At 39.0% G+C, this 23,026-nt stretch overlaps 1 protein-coding gene and 1 pseudogene across 1 annotated transcript in view; one reads left to right on the top strand and one right to left on the bottom strand.

Moving 5' to 3' along the window:
* LOC145468082 (uncharacterized) overlaps positions 1-10,851 on the bottom strand; it is a 43,406-nt gene extending 32,555 nt beyond the window's left edge. Inside the window, exons 1-16 of the mRNA XM_081451752.1 lie at positions 10,386-10,851; positions 9,513-9,611; positions 9,202-9,300; positions 8,933-9,043; positions 7,981-8,104; positions 7,531-7,598; positions 7,388-7,452; positions 5,364-5,483; positions 5,101-5,135; positions 4,729-4,819; positions 4,381-4,496; positions 3,845-3,927; positions 2,724-2,760; positions 2,411-2,574; positions 1,603-1,676; positions 531-743 (exon numbers count right to left, since the gene is read on the bottom strand). Of these exons, the coding sequence (XP_081307878.1) occupies positions 531-743; positions 1,603-1,676; positions 2,411-2,574; positions 2,724-2,760; positions 3,845-3,927; positions 4,381-4,496; positions 4,729-4,819; positions 5,101-5,135; positions 5,364-5,483; positions 7,388-7,452; positions 7,531-7,598; positions 7,981-8,104; positions 8,933-9,043; positions 9,202-9,300; positions 9,513-9,611; positions 10,386-10,559 (1,673 nt within the window). The 5' untranslated portion in view covers positions 10,560-10,851. The remainder of the gene's footprint in view (positions 1-530; positions 744-1,602; positions 1,677-2,410; positions 2,575-2,723; positions 2,761-3,844; positions 3,928-4,380; positions 4,497-4,728; positions 4,820-5,100; positions 5,136-5,363; positions 5,484-7,387; positions 7,453-7,530; positions 7,599-7,980; positions 8,105-8,932; positions 9,044-9,201; positions 9,301-9,512; positions 9,612-10,385) is intronic.
* Positions 10,852-10,883: 32 nt separating this feature from the next.
* LOC145468119 (uncharacterized) lies at positions 10,884-13,544 on the top strand (annotated as a pseudogene).
* The last annotated feature ends 9,482 nt before the right edge of the window (positions 13,545-23,026 follow it).

The raw sequence follows: 23,026 nt of genomic DNA, 5'->3' as shown, positions 1-23,026 counted from the left end.
TTTCAAATGCATGTATACGCCTTTGATGAAAACGGTCGAGCGTCTTTGATCTTTTAAGTGTGAACGGTAGGAGAAAACGCATAGACTAAAACGCAGAAGAAGGAACGTAAGATGGTGTGTTTCTAGGGTGAATATTTTGAGAAAATGAAAAGAGACAGCTTGGCATTCCTCGCGGCTTGCCGTTGGTTTGCACCTAAGAGCCAGGGACGGGTTGTTCGAAAACCGGTTGACGCTAACCCAGGATTAAAAGTTAAGAATTATAGACGGAAAACCTCACCGAAAAGTTACAAAATTCAAATCAAAATTCTCGCTAATCCCTCGCTCCTCCCAAAAGGTTTGAAACGTTCGCTATAGAAAGCCCCTGTGCAAGGTGAGTGCTGGTACAAACCCTGCGCCTGCACTCACATGGTTCAGCGGATTCTCCCCACCCGAAAAACCTCTTTTGAGCCTCTGCGGAGGAGAGAGCGCAAAACCTGGCTTAGCTTAATAATCGGGCTCTGTACAACCGTACCCAGGATATCAAAGCTCACCTTGGGAACGGATGTTTAACGCTAATAATCCCTGCTCCACCAGGAGGTACTGAGGGGTAGCTGTCCTTAGTGATGGGAGTTGTTCTCACGAGCGGTAACAGTTTAACATCTGTCACTATTTCCACTCCTTGATAAATTCCTGCTGCTAGTCTGCACCTGGAAAAAGACGAGCTGAGGCCAAGAACGAAATCCCAGAATACCGCGAACCCGACGCTAGAAGAAACAACAACACAGCGTTAATCCCGGGACGGAGGGTTCTGTAAATCATTGGGTAGGGGTCTGCCACTGAGACGCCAAAACCCCTACTCTATACCAGACCATGATCAGCTCGATTTTGCAACCTTAATGTAGACCAGACTAGCTATTTTCCATGCAGAAACCATCACTATATCGTAGTCCAACATACGCTAACTAAACCAATATCTTACGAAGTCACTTCCGAGTTTCAATTTGTATTATAGAACCCCAGGTAAACAACCCTTTTCTAGACATATTACTTATACACTGTCCACTTTTCTGGTAAATTATAGCCTATTCCAGACCAAAATTGTCTGATTTCTATACCCTATCCCAGACTAAACTGCCTGAAAACCATACCCTTCACAGCGGCACATACCTATACAGCTTATATATGGGAGTAACCCCCTCCCGGATTAATATGACGACAGAACTTAAAGAAAATTTGAGGGTTTCCTTATCAACTACCGCGCTGTATTTTCTAGCGTAGCGAACAAATCGTATCAGCGAAAATGGCAATATCGTATGAGTTGGTGTTTCAAGTTATGAATTCTTATTTACAATCCTCTTTCTATTATCTTCATCATATTTTCTCTGGACTTGTAAAATACGAAGTTATAGCATTATGTGGGGATTCTCACCTAACAAAACTTGGGGTCACATGTATATCAAACACAAAAAGCAGTTGCACCCCCCTGTTCATGCCACATGACCAAACTACGTCTCTTAAACCCAGGCTCCAGCCGAATGTGAGAAGAACATGTTCTACGTCTTTCGAATCTCAACCGGTAAGAAAGAAATTATCTTTATGACAATAAAGCATATATTTGCTTACTTAGGATCGTATGGGCTCGGTAGTAATTCTTTATCCACGCTTGAATTTGTCATCATAAATGGTGCCTCTAAGGCCTACAGTAAACAGAACAGTTAATGACAGATAGACTACAACTGCGTTAATATATTACATAGTTGATAGAGCCAGCGTGTTTAAATAAAGTTTATCTAGCCGTCCGGCATTTCGCCAAAAGAAGATGAATAGTAACAGAGTTGATCCGACATATATTTTAAGATCTGGTATTCATGTTCTTCCGTGGATGTTGTCGTGGAGGATGGCTATTGACAGTGTATGTAAATCTAAAAACAACTTCAGGTCTTATTACCTTGGTGGCCTATATGGAAGATGAACTCTCTTACGCCCTTCATGCTATCTTGTTTTGGCATGTCACCATCGACAGTGGAATCTCGATTTTCAGAACCTCCAAGGAAAACGAAATTAGTTCTAAAAATTGGGTAGTTGCAGAAATCGGTGGGGGGGGGGGGGGGAATTACAGTGTTCGACTAAGGCCTGTAGAGCAACGACTTTTGGTTCGAGTTATCGGGAGGTTCGCAAAATAGGTGGTTCGAGAAATCGGGATTCCACCAACGTAGGTACCAATCATAATTGGCCAGGAGACGCTGAAACAAGCTTGAGCAACCATTTTCTCCTCGTGTGAAAACGCGCGTGTAACGCGCGTGAAACGCGTGTGATATAATTGCATAATTTACAGCTGCATTCTCTCAGTGCCCATCTGGTTCAAAGCTACCTAGATGTCCGTGAGGAGAATTCCAGATTTCGATACAGAACTGTTCATACGGACAGGTACCTTTCTACTTTCTTCCAATGGCAAACCTTCGCCTCTTAACTCTTTGAGTTCTTTCCTCATTTTTTCAACCTCTGCTTGTTGTTTTAACAACTCCGCCTCTTGCCTCAGTGACGCCATTTTCACTAAGTGTTCTTCTTTCATTCGCTTGAATTCAGGATCTATATCTGACAAAAAAGACTTGTAAAACGTCAAAGGCCTATCTTGCTTTCACAGATTCTCGTCTTGCTGTGACCTGTTTAAAGTGCATTTAAGTGTTCCGTGAATTAAAACTCTAACTAACGTACAGAGTATTGACAACAACAAGGAGCGGTACCTGGTGATCGCATTCTTTCCTTCTGATTTCTATCTTCCTGCAGCAAAAAATATAAAAATATTTAAAGAGTTACATTACAAAACGGGTTTCTAGTCAGTAAAGCGAAGAGAGGGATAACATGCGGAGAGTAACTTGTTTGACAGGGGCAAGCTGATAAAGAATGGACATGTGTATGAATATAGTAATCGGTCTGAACCCAGGAGTATCAGTAGTTCGTATGGTGTGATCGTCCGGGTGAGTGTAGTTCTGAAAAGAACTGTTGTTGGTGACTGACGTTTCGACAACCTGAACGGAAGTCATCTTCAGAGTCAAGTGAATGGTGTTTGTCAGTCGATGATGTTATAAGTCTGGTCCGTTGAAAGTGATTGGTCAGTTTAGCCATGATGGTATTGGCTGAAAGACTCGTGTAAAGTTTGTCACCAGTCATTGGTCGGTTTTGATCCGTCTATTGTTAGTCAAATTGGTTAATTTGACTAACAATAGACGGACCTCAAACCAACAATATTGGAGAATTGCTTCTCAAACTCATTAATTATTCATCAAGTTTAGACAAAGAAAATCATGACTGCGACGGTGTTTGGATATCTGATCTTAATTAGCATAAATTTTGCGATTTTATTTCTCCGTTTTCTCCATAGTTTTAGTTTCGATTGAGAAGATATATCAAACAGTCAAGACAGTGTTTGACCACATTTCCAAACACCTCGAAGTTCGTCAAAAATACTCCGCTGCGCGTCGTATTTTGAACTCAGTCTTGATCTTTCAATCTTCAACAGGTCAACTCTCTTCTTCGTGTTTAGAAATGTGGTCAAACACGGTCTTTCGTGTTTGATATATTACTTCCAAGACCTATAAAAATATTCTGTTAATAGTACAAGAATTCCTCAGAATTGCATTACACATCCCTACTGCGCACGCGTCATTAGCGAAACCGATGAAAAAACGCACGTGGTTAGGCCTAAATGGGGGTAAGATTGGCCCATCATATCTCTTTGTGGGCATCGTGGCCTATGCTATTTAATGTACTTTTCGAAACAGTGCTTGGTAACGAACATTTAGGGAAAGATTCACAAAAATCGTTCGACAACTTTTACTTCTGAGAGACCACCTTTAAGACCTACCCTCAAAAGTTGTAACTCTTGCTCTAGTCTTTGGTTGGCCAAGTGAAAATTCATTATCTGTTGTTGTAGGAGCGGATCCACAGCTTGAACACCACAGAAAAGAATGAAATAAAACGGTCATTATAAACGGTATTGACTGGATGTCGACGGCACCACATGAACATATAACAATAATTCTTTGTAAGATGTTACTGTACATGTACAAGAGGCTCTCCCTACGTGTGGCTTACTTTGTTTGACATTCTAAATAAACAGAAACTAGATATTGTTTGTTAATTTTTGAAATTAAGAGGAAGCTCGAAACTATACTTATGTTTGACTGGCCCAGATTGTTTGAAAGGTGGATAACGCTATCAATCCACCAGATAAATCACTGTCGAGCGGATAGCGTGGATTGTTTTGTTAAGACTTATCCATTGGATAGCGATCTATCCAGTGGTTAGCGTTGTCCAGCCTTCGAACAACTAGGGCCTGGACTTCTTAGCACTCAACAAACTCAGTTACACATCAAAATCAGCAATAGATACATTTATTACCTGGTGGCGGCCTCTGTGTAGCTTGCATTCTTTGTGCTTCATACTCCAACTCTCGCATTTGTGCCAGTATTGCAGGATCATTGCCTCCTTTGTGAAAATACTCATTCTTCAACATACTGTTAGCAAGAGAAAAGAAGGAAATATAGTCAAGCAGGATATTTACTCTCCAGTGTTGAAGGTTTTTTATTCTTAAATCATGTTTTTAGCATAAAGATGAAAACAGTAGCATAAAGATAAAAAAGGCATAAAGATAAAAAAAGTACCAGGAGGTTTGAAGAAGGAGGAGGTTTGAAGAAATTTTGGGGTATGAAAAAAATGGAAATTATTACCATGTGAAAAGATACTCACTTAAGTTCGTGTAAAACATTGCTCTGTCCAAGTTGGATTGGCGCAGGCTCAAAATATCGAACTGGAGAATAACGATACGGAACAATCTGACCTGGAAATTAAACAACAAATTGAAATTATTGAATAATGACAATAAAAAAGTTGAGGAACTTGTGAGGAGACCACGGTTTAATAAATGTTGACATATCCATGATATAAAAGTTATCAAATTAGAATCCTGTTTCTTTAAAAATATATATATTTTTTTAATTTCTGTGACAAGGTACATTGTTAAAATTGGAAAGACAAGAATACTGGTTTATGTAGACCTGCAATCTAAATATATTAACAAAAAAAACTTACTAATTTAAAAATTTATTATAAGTCGCTAACCTCTTCTATCTCCAACCAGTTCTCTTGAAGACCCCCTACACAAAGAGAAAATTGAAATTAAATTTTGTCAAAACCCCACCTGGGCAACATTAACACACAACAAAGAAAATCCAAGGAAAATAGTAAATAGTAGTTGTCTCTAGAGAAACAGGATGTTGACTCAATGAGGACCAAAAGAATGGGAAAAATTAAAATTGAACCAAGTACAAAAATGCATAAAAGAATATAAGCAATAAAACATGGAACAGAAATCTGAAATGTACCTTGGTTGTATTACTTGTGGCTCTGGACTTCTAATATAATCAGATGCCGCATTACGGGGTGGAGATCTTGCCGAAACCTTTAACAGGTTAACTTTCGATTGTTCAGTATTGAAGTTTCTCCTACAAAAAAGAAAAGCACAAAAGATTAGTTTTGATTACTTTCAAAGTAAGGGGCGAGAATGAGTGGGGTGCTGCATTTTAAAATCTGGAGACCCCTAATTCAAATCTTCCAGTCTGCCCAGGGCTAAAATTAATGGACAGCTTCTCAGTAGTTTTGGGTTTAACTCCTCAGTCACAATCAGCCTGTGTGGCAGGTGTATATAGGAAAGGTGTAGGGGAATCAAAAAGGTCTTGAAGAAAGCAGGGGAAGTTGTTCCTCTCTCCCAACCACCCTCCTTCTATCACCCCTCCCCCTCCTACACTCCTACACCCTCTTCCCTGCTTTACACCTGCTACACACGCTAATCAGCTTGTAAATAGCCAACTGGTCTACTTAGAACGGTCAATTTGGATTCTTAACACGTTTATGTCGAAATTTGCTATATTTGTTTCCTGTTTTACAGTGTCTGCTAAGAGTACAACCCAGTCCTGAGTGCACTTCAAAGTCAATAGCTTGTTTGTAACAAACCTTCACCTACAACGCGTGACAAAAGTAGTTGAGCCACTTTTACAAAATGATGCTTTTGACTATAAGAAGGAATCTACCACAAGTTTGAGTCACAAGTGGACAAAAACTTAGTACCTACTAGATTATTTGCACTATATTGCAAACTTCTGTGGACTGTTTTAAATATCTTCTCCATAGAAATCATTTCCGACAACACCAAATGTTGAAAACAAATTTTGAAGTTCATCAAACACTTGAAAGTACTGGTGAAATGAAACTGATGATGATATTTTACCTGTGTTTGTGCCATTTTTCTGAACTTTGAAATTTATTTTCTCAAGTCCCTATGCAAAATTGTTTTTGGTGTTATTTCAGGCAATTATATATAACTTTGGCTTTTAGAAAATGCCCAAAGGATTTTAATATACTTAACATTATTCTGGTATGGGATTTTTGTCTATTGAAAACTGAAATTGCTCAATCCCCCACCAGATTTCATTTTAAACCTCTTGTTCTATTTTATTTGCACTTAACATTAATTCTCCAGTCCCACCACCCTCCCCCCCCCCCCCCAATTCAATTTTGTGTAGGCACTCTGTTGTCTGTGCAGTCTTAGAAATAGAAAAATCAACATTGTTTAGGGTGGAAAGGGGAGAAATGTTTCCAAGATGCTCAAAAATTGAATTTTACTGCAAAGTGTCCCAACACTTCTGTTTCCCATTGTAGCTGCAGGGTAACAGACAGAGAGGGAGACTGCTTAACAGCAGGAGGAGAGTTTACAGAATGCACTATCCAGGCAAAGTGCTACTCCTGGGGTAGAGGGAGAAGTTTGGTAGTAGCTAATGCTCCAAAATGGAGTAAAAAGGTTTCTGATCAGATCAGATCAGACAGATAAAATTCCAAACTCCAAAAGGTCTTCTAATCTTTAGTTAAGAAATAGAAAACATGTACCCTGTTTCTATTGAGTTATAGAAACATAAGTGGAAGTTTGGGAGAATGAGAAATGCTGTGGGAACACGAGCCCCAGGCGAGTGTTTCCACAGCTTTTTTGAGTTCTCCCAAACTTTCACAAGTGTTTCTGTAGCTTGATAGAAACACAGAGAACATGTTTTCCATTTCTTTTAGAAAACACCGTGACAAAAAAAGGAAAACAACTTGTTAACTTTGATTATCAAAGTGTAAATTCTCTTTGCTCATGCCATCATTACATCAACAGCTTGTGCTAGTTCTGTTTCTATCAAGTTATAGAAATGCGATTTTTAACCAATCAGGGCACGTATTCCTTAGGACTGTTTTCTAAAACAAAATAATACTATGTATGAAGTTTCAAAGCTAGGTGAAACATTAAGTGAAATGCATGACACAATTACAAAAAAGGTTATTGACACACATTAAAAATTGTAAGAAATTTTCTCACTTTTCCTCTTCCTCTTTAAAGTCCAAGTACCTCTTCAGTCCATCAAGCTCTGTAACCTGTTTATTCTACAAAATAATTAATAATAATTATTAAAACAGACCACACATTTGTGCATGTAAAGATCTCTAATTGTTATGACTTACTAGACTCCCCTGAGATAACATTTTCTGTCTGCTTTTCAGTCCTAAGGAGTTCATCCTTTCAGCAATTACTGAAGAGTAAATTAAACAATCAAAACAAAATCAAAGAAGTCAAAGGAAAGGTGTCACTTTCCGAGAATCCTCTTACATGTAAATGTATGTGTAGATCCATACAAAGAGTTTACTGACAGCTTATATACCAGTGTGGAGGCCTTGTGGTTGTTATAGTGAGCTCGACTCTGGTTCAAGCAGTCTGGGTTCCAGCCCTGGCCAGGGACATTGTGTTGTGTTCTTGGTAAAGACACATAACTCTCACAATACCTGTCTCTACCCAGGTGTATATGGTCGCCAGTAAATTTAATGCTGGGGGTAATCATGCAATCAACTTTATGTACCATACGCTGGACATGCTAGGTTACTGCACTGATATGTGAACATAAACAACTTCCTTACTTGCTTTTTCTTTCTGCAGTTTTTCATTCCTCAGTTTCAGTTCAGCAAGCTGCTGACGATGGACTTCAGTCAATTGAAGTATCTTGTCATCACCCCTATCATCATGGTTTATTCTCCTTGGTGTCTGTAGTTCGAATTGAGAAGTATACTTTATCTGACTGGGAATTACTTAATTGAGATATTTTTGTGAATTTCAGTAATTTCATAATTTATAATATTTGTTTCTTGATTTATGGTGTCCTCAGAGAGCAGAGCAGTGCTAAATACCATGATACTAAATAAATAGATCTTCATGTACTTTGTTTTTTTTATGTTGGTAATATCAGCTGTCAAATCAGATTTATGGAGTTGGTCTACAGATTTTCATCATCTATAACATATAAGTTTGTTTCTTAATAACAGTATTATAATGTCAACCTTATTACTTAGGTTTTCATAGGAATGCCCTTGTTTAAAGCTTCCAATAATATCTCAATTTTCTCGCCACAATTGTTGATCATTGTCAGGTTTTTTTTGACAAGAACAATGCACAGGCCATGAAGAAATAAGAGATCATCTGAGATAACTTGACTTCATTGGCATATGCAAACATGTACCAAAATAGATGAGATACAAAAGAGAACAAACATCACTATAATGGTTTTACCTGGCAAAAATTGTAAAAATTGCCAGGGCAAGGAAATTCCCCTCCCCATGGGCTGATCAATGCAGATGGCCATTGTTTGAAAGATGACTCAATGTACATGTCCATTGTAATTATCTAACAGGAGAAGCTACATATAATCCAACATGATAGGCAGACATTTACATTGTACAGCTGTACAATGTACATGTATACTGTATCTGCAGAGGATAGCACCGCATGTAATCCAACACTCAGTAATAGGACTGGCATTAAACACATGGAATGAATAGCTGAAATGAGTTTTTGTATGATAACTTTATTACTTACATGCACAGGAAACTGGCTGTCTTTGATACTGGTGAGTAAAAGTTTTTCTTCCAAGCTCCTTGAGTTTCTTTGCATCAATTGCTGAGTCTTAAACCTTTTCAGCTGGTCTATCTGAAATTTAAACATCATGCAAAAATTATGAGCAATTAAGTCACTGGTCAAAAAAATCAGTCTCACTAAAAGGGTTACATGTGTATTGTATTCATAAAATGCCAAAATAGTGTCAGGTCTGGAACACTGATATACCACTTTCATTGACATAGTGTTACCTTTTCCTTCTCAAGGGCTGATACATCACCATAATCACTGGTGGGTGTGTTTGGTGCAGACTTGTGATGCGCGGAGCGATGCTGACTCCCTAGAAAAATCTTCATGTGAAAACAAACAAAGAAATGAACAAACAAGATGACAGGATAATGATACAGACCACTGAACATTTCAAAATTCAAAATTCAAAATTGTTTATGCTGCCCTTGATATTACATGTACACTTATATACAATTATAATAATTTATGTGACTTCTAGAAATAATCTACAAAAAATAAAATGTTTATAAGCCACATTCAACATTCTTCTCACATTGCTCCTGTCATTTCCTGGATGAAGATTCATGTTTCTTGTCGGAGTATTGGGTGCAGATGAACTGGAATGAGCTGGAGTCTTGACACCTGGCAAAGGCTAAATGATTTCAAGAATACATTACAAGAAATTTTAAACAACATACAATAATTTGAGTTGGTAGAAAAGGTGATAGGACATAGGAGAGAAGACAGTAGAATGTACAAGTTGGCTGACAAGTTCTGTGTGCCAGACACTGCTGGGTACAACAATGTACAGCTGTGCTGTCTACTGAGTGATGTACAAGGAGAACTTATTATTTCCATTAACATTTTCAACCAGCTATGGAGAACTCAAACATCATCACTACATGTGCTTCAAGTTTACTCAGTTGTTGGACAATCTCCCACATAGCAAGTTTACAGAGCTTACTTTTCAAGCATTATCCCTTCTTCCAGAAAATGATAATTTTACAACTTTGAAAATGCTCAAGATGTCTGCTTCACAAACTTGCTACAGCACTTAATTTACCTGTACTTTTACCAACTTCAATTTGATATACAATGTAAATGTATAGCCGAGTGCCTCCTTGTGGGCACCTAGTCTATAATACAGACAACTCAGTCTATATTATAGACAACTGTTAGTGTTATAATACAGACAATTCATTTTTGAAAATCCACCAATAAATAGCTGGGATGTTCTGTTTCTTATCAATATAATGTAGTCGGCCATCACATTTGCATGTAAAGCCCAGATGACGAAATGAGTTCAATTTTTACTTGGCCGGAAACTACATGTACATGTACATATTTCTACAGTGTGTGACCAGCAAGAAGCTGGCAGCATTATAACTGCACTGCTGGGAGTTTACTAAATGTGTCCTTCACTTACCGTTTGCAATTCTTGTTTATCTTTTCTTTCATGTCTATTAGCACTTTTACCAGATATCCTGGAATGGATACGAGCTGGATCTACAGTGTCACCAACACAAAACTTTCTTTTATGAGTGTCATACAGTTGTTGAGTGTCAAACGTCATGTTGCATTCCTTGCATCTCCAAGCCATTTTCCACGACTAAATAATGTTATTGCCTTTAAAAAGTCCTACCCAGCTGATAGTTGTGAAGGAAGAAAAGTGTCTCCATAACATTGACATATACAATGCTCATCTGCTGAGATGACTGGCATGATACGGTTGTCAAGTGCTTGAAATCAGTTGAAAATCACTGATAAATAGCATCGGCACAGTTAACTATTCACGACATGTTGAGATAAAAATACACTCTTCTCCAAGAAATAGCGAATCAAATGGAATTCTAAGCCATTTTGTCGTTTTTAGTGGCAAAACAAACTTCGACCTTCCAACGCCTGTTGGTTGCGGAATTTGTTATTTGCGACTTCAGGATGAAAAGCCCATACAGCTATTTTGCTCTGTATGTCTTATGTATCAGCCTGATATCTCAAGAAACACTGGTTAAAGCAAATCAGTATAATCCACATTTGTTCCCGTCCGAAGGCCCTTTTCATAGAAGGATGGTATTCTCGAATCATAGACTTCGAATCGAATCACTCGTTTGGAATCTTGTTTGGCCAAGTTCTTCTGCGAAGCCACGGACCTCACTTCAATTACTATCCGCAGAACATGCTGTCGTTCATACACAGCAAAGGAGATGGAAGTTCTATGGAAATCTTCGCAGTTTATCCTTCAAACGATGACATCGAGGTAACAGTTCGTGGAAAACCAGTGACGTCCAATCCCGATTTTAAATCGCCAGCGAACTTTGAGTGGAAGGTGAAGCCGTATGGTTATTTCAGAGTGACTGAAAACGAAACAAGATTCAACTTTACCAATGTAGGGGGTGTCACTTTTATTGGAGTGTTGGGGCCCCCAAAACCATGGGGCTCAGATGGCGAGGGCCCAGAAGGCTGGATTGATCATGTGCCTTTCCTTCCTCTGCACTGGTTTGTGTACAGTTTAGGCTCGGAGATAAATTACAACTGGGTCAATGATGACACTGGCGAACTGTTGAGAGGAAGAAAGGGTCTTGCGCATCAGGAAAAAAACTGGGGGAACAGTTTTCCACCGGCTTGGATAAGGGCAGAGGGTGTAGATGGCCCTTCAGGCTCTCCTTTTGCAGTCTCTCTTGGAGTCCTTGGCATAGATACATTCAATATTCCTGCCCATCTGATTGGCTATTGCAGTTCAGCAGCAACCCTTAATTTTAAGCCAACAAATTCTGTGTTGACCAAGTTCATTGATGGGTGCAGTGGAAGAATGAATGCAACCGTGACAGGCCTCAGCCACAAACTTGAATTTGAAATTCATACAGCTCCATCGGCTTTGCAAACATGTCTCCTTGGACCAACCTTTGATGGTTTCGCTCCTGTCTGTGTTGAAAGCTACATTGCATCTGGCACTTTCCATGTCTACAAGTTGACATGGAGTGGGTTTGAATTGGTTGAAACAAGAACATTTCACATGACAGCCTTGGAATTTGGTGGTTTGTATCTTTGCCAAGAGAAAAATCCTTGCCAGAAATCTCAGGCAAAGTGATGACAGTTCTGTCATCACTTGGACCATAGTGATTCGATTTAGCAGCTGAGAGCACTAATTTACCTTTGGTAGCTCAAGGAAAGGCATTTATCAAGGGCACTGGGTGCAATCTGTATCCAGTATTTCATGTTATGCCTATATCTCTGAATGTGGTTCAATACTTTAATGATCAACAACAGATTCGTTACCTCATGAAGTGTAACAATAGCAGCTCTGGTAGACATAATGTTCAATGATGTGTTCGTATGCGAAAGCAGACTTGATAGTTCTTTTGTCTAGTCAGTCCATTTTATGCCAATGTCTTTCAAGAATGCCTGACTTTTGCTATGGGGGTGTTTACTGGTAGGGGGCGCCTATACGATGTCTCCCCAGGGTGGGGACTACGACATGAAAAGGTCAGATATGCTCATCATCTTGCTTAGGGGTATAAAACAAGAATTCAGATTCTGGTCTCCGTTTTGGTGTTCATAATGAAACTCCACTATTTTTAACTCTCAAAGTATCTTTTAGGGTACACTTGAAGAAATGATAAAAAAGACTCTTTAAGCTCAATTTATGCGGGTTTCTCAAGTCCGATCTACTAGCACAGGCTCCTTTCCTGAACACCGGCTGGTAATAGAGCCTATTCCATTTTAAGTGGTATCTTTTAGGTATCAAATAAAGCTCGAGCCACACTCAGATTTGTCTCCTTTAGGGATTTACCTCAAATTTTCCAACAAGCATCCCCGACCTTTTCATATGGGAGTTCCCCCCACCGGGGATGTATCTCCCCATCAGTTTTATCCCAGAGCTCCCCCCTTGGAATAGCATTGACTGTGTTTGTAAAAAAAATTACACTCAGGTCTTGTTGATTTGAATTTTGATAATAATGGGTCTGGAATTCCTTGTTAATTGCAATGAAAACTGAACATTACTTGGATGTTACATTTATCTAAGAATTTGGTGGTTCTGGATCAAGACAATTCTCCCTGATGATTGTCTTAATTCCCATTAGTTGTCTGCTCTACAGTTTATTGACAAGTTAGGAGAAATCAAATGTTAATAATTTTTGAGAATTCATATATTTATTGTATGTGTTATGGTATGTATGAAAAGGGCTGATAAAATGACAAATCCAACCTCCTATACTGGTTGCAAGGCCCACTCAATTTTTTTAATGTCATTTTTTTATGAAATCATTTTTAAAAGCCTCGCATCGGTGAAATGTAACAATGCAGTGCAAAATGTATAATGAAGAGATTGAATTATATGAAAAATGTGTTATATGGGGATAATATATATATGTATATATTATATTATGGACTTTAAATTATGTGAAAAGACAAATCTTGGTTAGATTTAAGCAGAGAATATTTTTGTATATTAAAATGCAAAGAAATTTCTAAACATGATATAATTTTATAGAAGCTTTACTAATAAAGCATAGTTAAGTATTGAATAAAGATGAAATGAAAAGAAGCAAATGTAATTTTTTTCAGTCTTTTTTATCAGCATTGTGGATGCAAAGTACAAGAAATATTAATAAAGATAAAGAATAAAGTGAGAGAAATGAAAATAAATTTCATTTTCATCTTTTCTATTAATACTACTCCTGCAAGGTACAACAAGCATTCAATAGGATTACAATGAGACCAATATTATTTTGCCCTTTTTATATGCCCAGCAGATGCATAGTTGAGCAGATGGGAAGTGATCAGAAGATAGTAACAAGAACCGTTGATGCAGTACTCAGTCCCACGTACTCAGTAAATAGATAAAAGCCATTAGTTTATAAAGAAACTGCTGTGTTCTGTCGACATTCAAGTAAAATAATAACATCATTATCAACTTGATCTTTATAAGTTTAGTCCACAACACTTGGTTAATTTGTTCGGACGAATCTTGAAAGGTCAATTAACTTCTCTTATTATATGGCTATTGTAGCTCCATGAGTTGGCAAGATGAATCAAATCCTGCACTGTGATTGGCTACGCGAGCGGGCAAGATGGAACTATCTTGCCCGCTCAGGACTACCCGCTGTGTCCCGCAAGAAAAATTTTCCCGAAAGCCATATAATAAATCCTTTATTGACCAAGCTTGTTCAGTCAAGATGGCTGGATACTGGCCTCGTTCCTTTTTTTTTTTTTTTTTGCGTGTTTATGAAGCTCGACTCCGTCTCGATGCATAAACACGCAAAAAAAGAACTTGGCCAATATCCAGCCATCTTGACCTCACACTTGGTCAATAACCCATATATCTTCTTCGTGGCTTTTATTAACCTAAACTTCTCAACGCCAAATTGATCATTTACTGAGTGTCTCATTGGTAGGAAGATCTTGGAACCACTTATAAGGGCACATTAAGGAGCGTCCAGCACAGGCTTTTTCAATTCCGCATCGCGTGACTATATTCAGCTCAATCCCGCATCCCTATTGTTTATCCCGATCCCGTCTGGTAAGAGCTGCAATTCTCGGCCTAACTTTCGTAACGAGTAATTTTCTGTTTTTCATCCCATATGCTGCCCTCAGTTTTAAAACTATCCCTCATCTCGCTTGCCATAATGAGCAAATCCCGCTCCCGCCGAAGTATTTTTATCCCGCATCCCACCAAGTAAAATTGCCATACCGCATTCCGCCTCCATTCAGTTTTACCCGCATCCAGCAAAACCGGTGTTGAGACCTCAACAATCGGAATGAAGGAATGAAGCTTTCTAATAGAGGGCCATACAGTACTGTTCTCGCTTTCTCCTCGCAGAAAATTTGCGCGAAAACTGGCGTTATCACTGTTCATACTTTATAATTTCAATTATAAAGTGAACTATTTTTATAACAAATATTGGCACATTAATTTAACTAATAAAACTTCACTAGGTTAATATCGTAACGTACTTCTCATACTAAAACGGCGTCCCGGTAGATTTTAAGCTAAAAAGGTCATGTAACTGTCCGATAACTTGTAAGTACGTGACAAAAAAGCAGGTAATTAATTGGCCACAATAAAGTGAGTCTGAAGCTGTGATGTCTCTCAGTCGCTGCCTAATCTTGAGGCTCAAAGATCAAGTCTCGCAGATTCTCCAGCCGGTTCATAGGTTTCTTAATAATTATTTTCAGCAATGCAGCGATTCCATAACTGTTCGGTTTCCTTACGTTATTAGCCACCTTGTCGCCAAACTCTGTGACTCCACTACGGGACCGTGATCGCTTTTCTTGAACCTCAAATTGAAAATGCTTTTCCCGCAGTACATTAGCTTCGATATGCGGCGAAAGACAAGAAGACTGCAGTGATAGAATTAACTTGACAAGAAGATTTCGTTGATGCAGGCAGTTCTCAAAGAAAAACCATAAGAGTCAGTACTGTAAAAAATAACATCATCATCCCCTCTAGCAGGGCTGTGGATGAAGATTTGTTCTTCTCTTTTAACTTTTTAGGCATGGCGGCGGATCGATACTTGAACAGACGAACGTGCAGTAAATTTAACTTTGTGGTTTAGCTTCGGTGGAGCTCTGTTTAAGTTAGAGAGCTGAGGGAGGATGAGAACATTGTTCTTAAATCGCGTAATTGCGTTTAAACTTTATCAAGTCGTGAAGAAGTATATTTAGATACCAAAGCAGTATATGTGTAAATATTTTTCTTCAAATAGACAGGTTTATGAATCATCATATCTGTGTATTGACTTTTGTTTACCAAAGTCAGCTCCGTAATAAACTTAAATCCGATTTTATGCAGGTATCTAGATAAGCCCCACACGACTTGTATTAGTGAAATAAGAAAGTCAAAGACCATTCGCAAACTTGTAGTGTCTTTGATAAGCAAGAGAAGCTAGTGAGTGTATCTTTATTAACTCAAAACAATGTAAGCTAAAGATTTATCAGAAATCACAACTTCTTAAAACAAGCAGGTTATTTACCCTCAATGCAAGGAAACATATAATATTCATTACACGGTTAACTTTCGGGAAGTCTGGAAAATGAGTGTGAACTCCGATCCCGACGAAAAAAAACTTTATTAAAGGAAAACTTTCAGGCTAAGGTTACAATAAACGGGACATCGGAGTCTCACTAACAGAGTTCTAACAAAGAAGCATTTTACCTTTTTTTTTTTTTTTTTCCAAAGAAGCCTTTACTTTTTAACATTCATAAATCTCTTTCCACGCTAACACGTTTTATTCTGAGAAAAATGAGAAAACTGTAAACAGAAGAAGTAAAAAATCAAACTTGTTTGAGGAACTAGTTTTCCCCAGTCCCAAGAGGACAATGTCAAGAGGCCATGGGAATTAGTGATGTAATGCGCTAATTATGAAAGCAACCAGTCTGCTCTTATGAGCCGAAATCTGTCTCTCCGTGATTCCCCGCGCTTCCATCTTCCGGTTCGTATCCAATCTTCTCTCACCCCGCAACAAATGAACAGCGACTGGAGACCAGTCTCGAAGTTTACCTCTTTGAACATGTCGTGGATGAAATCCCACAAAGAGTACGATTCCACTTAATTACATTGCGCATCTGTACTGCGCACGACTTTCGCGCCATTAGCGCGCGCACGAGCGCGTGCACATCAAGCTAAGCTCGACCGCGAAATAAATGTTCGTGCAAAATCTCCCGCGGGCGCAGTCCATAAGTTTCCAATAAGAATTCTCTTTGGAAGCATAATTGTCATGGCAACTTAACGACGTGTGGTCGAAGTGAAGGTCACCAAGCATTCAACAGCTTGCTGTCTTTTTAATATTAACGAATCCTTTTGATTTAATTTCTTCCGATCAAAGTTTTTACTTAGTTGATGGACAATGCGTCTTCAACGATTGTCATTTTATTGACAGAGAGAAACTTAAGCTATAGAAGCAGCTGCAGATTCTGCCCTGAAGTAACTGGCAATATTGTCAGTCAGTGTTTGAATCACACCAACTTTAATTTCTACGTCTTATTGCGCAGCTCAGACATTTTCCGACCTACATTCTACGTAGCTTTCTCAACCAGTACTATCACAAATATTTAAAATTCTTTTTTATAACAAAGACCAAACCGTTAAAAGCCTTTTACACACCTTTTATATGGGCAGGTAGACAGCAACATGCTACAAACAATTCGAATTTTCTTCACGCAAGGAAGAAAGTGAACTGAGAGCCATCTAACTGAACGCATTTCAGTACAGTTTCATTTGACAACGTCTTAGTGCAATGTTCATTGTGGTGATGCACAAGTTTCCTCCATCTAGAATTCATGAATATCACACTTTGTACAGAGAGCTGTAAGTTGTGAAGCCCGAAAAACCAATGACTTTCGATCCTTTGTCTTTTAAATCAAAGTATCTGTTTTCTTGTTCTCATTAAATTTCCACCTCCGAAATAATACTTCACAAGTTGCAGTTGTCCTCAGCAGCTTAGAACACCGTCCATCAATTAAGTTGTTTCTTATTATTGGAGAATTAAACCAACAGGACTTGACTTCAGGGCTCATCACCAAAAAAGTACGAGCACAAAAACCATGAAAAATATCGCCATAAAAATTTCGACGACAGCGGACGAAGAATTAACGCCTCGCATTTCTGTTGAGCTTCCTTATGAAACACTTGTAAGACCAAAATGCTAATACTTGAAATAATTTGAATATTCAAGCAAGTTGATTTAATTGATCGTCACATTTTTTTAAGGTATCGATTCAATCTCAAGCCCAGAGCCCTCTCGCCCCGGTCAGCGCTGACCGGCCTGGGAAGACCGGCTCTGGGCTCGAGATTGGGATCGATCTCGTTTATGATTCATACGAACTACCGCTGGTTCCAAGAGACCGTATAGTACCACCATCCAGTCGAGTACGCTCAGTGATCGGGTTTCTTAAACTGAAGTCCTTCCTCTATTTTATTGGCTAATGCGAGAAAGATTATTTATATAAATATCAAAAGTATTAGCTGTAGTTTATCGCAGCAAATAAACAACCAATTCGATTATAAAAGGTATTGCAATATGAATCTTACGATTTAAGCCTCTTTTCTCGTGTTTGTAAGCGTGCTTGATGGCCGAGCTTAAAGCCACGGAGACGGGCGAAATCGAAGAGTTTTAAAGCATAAATTAACATTCAAACCCCGCTATACAGAAACCTGCCTAACTTGAGCATTCCGTTGCTATGGAAACTGTTTTTAGCAAAGCTAAACAAATAGACGATGGTTTTGTGTGGGCTTTCCCACACTTTGTCAGCATCAGCGAAATTTATTTACTTATTTCTCTACGAGGGTGAAGCGCTTGTCACGTGAGCTACGTGAGAAGACTGGGTTCCAATTGGTGCTTTTGCTCTTCCGTAAAAAAAAAAAACTCGTACAAGTAAGTATCATGTATGAAAGCGAACACAAGTACTCATTGCGGACCTGTTTTCAATGCGCGATAACACTGTACGTCAAAGAGGCGGTGGATTTGCGACACAAACTATGGGGTGCTTTCCATTCGACCAAAAATTCCGAGATTTCCAGTCTGAAATTGAATGGAACGGTAAAAATTCCGGGAAAAGTTTTCGAAAATTTAGGAATACGTTTTGAGTGCACCCTCTTTGATGGAATTTCCGGAATTATCGAAAATTTTGTCTTCCTTTCGCAAGAGATGTCGGGTTTGCCACACTCCAAAAGAACAGCAGTATTTGTTTTTCTGGCAAAATTGCGGGCCGCCCAGATGAATTGCCAGTTGGAATCCGCCCAGTGTGCATTATTGGTTGTGTCCTGGTGCACCGATACACAGAGGGAATAACCATTGTATTCCTTTCTTTACGAACCTTTGTTTAGCTGTTGAACATTGTTGGGTCTTTTGTATCGATTCTTGTGAACCGGTACACGAGGATAGAACTGCATTATTTCTTGTGTCAATAACTGACACGTTTCCCTAGTCATCCGGAAATGGTTTTCGAATTCCCCCGACAAATACGCTGAAATAGTTACTTCGAAGTACCCATTTACACGAGTTAATTCCCTCCGCATAAAGCAGGCAACTGCAGCCAGAAGTATTACGTCGTCGTTGTTATCGAGAATGGTACAACTTATTGTTTCACAGTCATCCTGCTCTAAAGCCGCGAAAATGTTCAAAACGTCCGCCATTTTCAAACACAACAAAGTTTCACCCAGCATGCCTTGTGTGTGTTGCAGAGCACGCGACCTCGAATTCTGGGAAGTGGTCGGACGCGTTCCATTCGACGAGAGAAAATTCCGAAAATTTGAACCGGTGATTTTTGTTGAATGGAAAGAGCCCATGGAAAACTTATGCTACTCCGTACACAATAGTGTGAGTTATGTGACTGTACTCTTACTGAAGAAAACAATAAGGCTAGGATGCAAGGGATTTGACAACTACGTCAGGGGCACCCAACGACCGTTTTCTCTCGAATACTTTTAAAAGCTGTTTTAGGCTATGTGGAGTACTTTTAAAGCTCTGTAGGTTAATTTTAGGTTGCACTAAAAAAAATTTATCTGTTCGGTTATTCTAGGGGAACTTGAGTATTCTCGAATTTATTAGGGCTTTTTTGTCCATTTCCCGAAAACCTTAGGTCTTATCGCCTTTCCGAAAATGATAGCTGACCTTTTTTCGGTACCCAAAACGACATTTTTTACAATTCGAAAACAACAGACATTAAATTTCTCATATCACGAAAGTTCGAGGTGACAATTCTCTTAAGAAAATCAGAGGGGATTAAAGGTCTTCCGAACAGATAATTTACCGAAACGATCCGTTGGGTGCCCCTGCTACGTTAGGAAATACTGAGCGCTTAACCGTGAGCTTCAAGTTAGAGGCGTTGTTGATAGGCACAAGCGTTGTCATGGTAGCTGCGTACTGGCTGTCGGTGCAAGGAAACGACACTCAAAATACTATAAGAGCAGCAGGTTTAAACTGAATGAAAAGATTGATGACCGGATCAAAGAGTCCGAAAATACACTTTTGGCAGTTTATTTTGACAGTCGGCTTATACAAAAGCGTTATTTTTACACCTGGTAACATGGAAAAGTGATACACATGCATAAATAAAACACGGAAACACAACACTATCGTTCAACGCAGTGATCATAGAGGTACTCCATGGTAATCTATGTTCGAGTTCACCAAATGACGTCCAGATTTAGAAGTTCCTGAAGATCGATGCAATAGCGGTCGAACCTCTCTTAATCCAGTTACTTCATCAACATTCATCTTGTGATAAGTTTTCTTGTTTAGCCGTTCCCCTTAAATTGCGACTCACCACTACCAAAAGTCAAATATACAGCGCCGTAGAGAAATTACCCAGGACGAGAAGACCAATTACTTGAGTTGCAGAAATAATCGCGCGCCAGTTGAAGATAAGCCAGTACCTCTGTTTAGAGAGAACATACAAATAGAAGCCCAAACAAAGCAAAAAGGAAAACCATGAAGCCTTCGAGGATAGCGGATAAAGGATGATCACCCCGTTGTTCTGCTTTTAGCTTCTTAATCATCCCGGTGCTTTTGAGGTCTTTCAGTTGGCAAAAATCCGTGTGTTTGCCCCACTATAGACGAGCAAACAAAGAAGCTTTCGCTTTTTGAAAACGACGCCTTAATGCCGACAAACGTGTCATGTAAGAGGTAATGTATTCGTAACATAATTTAAAATTCAATAGGACGCATTATATTCCAGCTACGGTGACATCAAAAAGAACAATAATTTGAAAATGCAATTATATAGTACTCGACAACTTTTAGGCAGCTTTCCGAGTTTTGAATCACGTACTTTTAATGAACCTTTTTTTGGAAAGAGCATCCCTATGAAGCAACTTGTTGCTCCAGAGCATTTTATGAAAGCACGAGAGATTAGTGTCGGTAAAGTGCACTTCTTGACAAACACTCACTCGTGATCAAATTCCAAGTCTTTAGACTCGTTACCCTAGTATTACGGTCGTCACGCAACGCTTCAGAGAAGAAGCGTTGCGTGACAACCCTAATAAAGGCCAACGGCTACGAAGAAGACTATCGTTATCGCAGTGTGTTGTTAACATACATGGCAAATGAAATTATACGTTCGTGCATTTACTCACGAACCGGGTTTTTTTGTTTCGTATCAGTTGGTTTACCTCTGTAGTTTTTATTATGCTTTGTTGCAAACGTCTTCCATACACAATCTTTAATCATAAAATTTCAAGGTAATAAAAACCCGACATTTTTTCGTTTGACTGCCGTCTGTGTCAGCGACGAACAAACTCGTTCCCATCAGGGAACGCTCTGCGAACGAGGTTGAACGACATACACGCCATTCTCGTACCCAGATCCCGAACACAGCCCCTCGTTTCGGAGATTGTGTGTTCAAATTCAAAGAAACAAACTCTCTAGCAATGTCAACCGGCAGGGGCGGATCCAGGACTTTTCAGGGGAGTGGCGGTGGTGGTTGTGGTGGCTGGTACCTTGGTTTTGCAGAATAAATAGAGAATGCCCCTAAAATGTTGCAATTTGACAATTGGCCCCTTTCCAGCGTGCTTGCCTTTATGCGGCTGCCATAATCACAATCTTTTTCAATATCTTTATTCTTTGTTTCTACAAAAGGGGAGGTGGCTAGCAACCTAATCAACTCCCCCCCCCCCCGCCCTTAAATCCGCCCCTAACTGGTGTGACAACGGTGACGCGAGTGACGACACGCTGTAAACTAAAACATCCAATGACAGGGGAGGAAGATTGGACCAGATTACCATCGGTATTGACTAGTTCAGGGAGGCTCCTCCGGTAACAAGAGATATTGTTACCTTAAGGGATGTCTCTTTCTATGCTATCAACGAAAACATTTAGGTAACAATTCCATTATTAATAAGAGAGAATAAGAGAGAAAATACTATGTGTCCTCCCCTCCACATGTGATCCCTTGTTAACAAATTCGTGCTCATTTCGATGCCGGGATGGCCGCAGGGGAAATGTTTCAGTTTGTTGTCATTACTATGTAAGAGTTCCTCTATTCTTTCACCAGTATACATTTTTAGTGGTACAAAGGCCTTCAACTGATAAATCATTTCCCTTCGATCAACTTCTTCCCTTGTTCTCCTTTGAACGACATTTTAGAGTTTGTACCTGCTGTCACGGAGCTGTCAACTTCACTGAAAACACCAGAAGTATCGAACCCGCTCCAAAGTTTAATTGCCTTCCTCGAAATGAACAAGACTAAAACCTCAGTAACGTTTCACAATTGCTGACAGACATACATTTTCAACAATGTATCTACTTTATATTGAGGGTCTGTAGAGAGTTACTTAAGTCGTCTAAATCCTCAGATACAACTGATAACAGAAATGAAGTTCGCATTTTATATAATGATAACAGCGCTAAATTTTAAAGTAGCGTTCATAGAGGTAGATAAACCTTGGCAATGTAGTCCAGAAACACCTCGAATATTCGTTTTGTTACTTAAATAGACTGCATCTCTTAGAAGTTCAGTTTAAAAATATTTCCATTAACAGATTCACGAGCCCACAACAGAAGAATCCTCAACATCCAAGACCAAACTGGTTAGTTAATAAGCTTGCATGACAAAAAGCCAGTTTAAGACCAGCCAGAGTTCGTAATGTTGCTATCATCTGTTGATACTTGACATCACCAAATAAGCAGAAACGCAATAGCTGTGAAGACGAAAATCATGACTGCTTCGAGGACTGCAGACGATGGGGAATTACCTCGCTTTTCTTTCAGCTTCCGTATCATATCCATGCTTTAAATCGGCAAGCAACTTGATTGGTGTCACCCTTTTCAAGAAAATAAAGATAACTTGAGGAAGCTCTTGTTTTCAAAACCGCACCTCTATACATACAAATTCGTCACTAAAATTTTAATGTATTCAAAGAAAATTTTAAATCAAGTGTAGCATCATCGGTCGACTGATGTTAAATTGTTTAGCTCAAATGTCACATTTATCACGAAATGAAACTTCGTTGTCTAATTAATAAACCAGAAGCTAACAGAGGAGTTGTTCGTATAACGTATTATAATATTGTTGAAAGAAAATATAATAGGTATTTTCATTAGATCTAATGTATGGAAACGCATATGA

The sequence above is a fragment of the Orbicella franksi genome, chromosome 14 (assembly GCF_964199315.1).
Source record: "Orbicella franksi chromosome 14, jaOrbFran1.1, whole genome shotgun sequence".
Lineage (NCBI taxonomy): Eukaryota > Metazoa > Cnidaria > Anthozoa > Scleractinia > Merulinidae > Orbicella > Orbicella franksi.
Note: the sequence above shows the minus strand (reverse complement) of the source record. Positions and strands in the feature narration are given on the sequence as shown.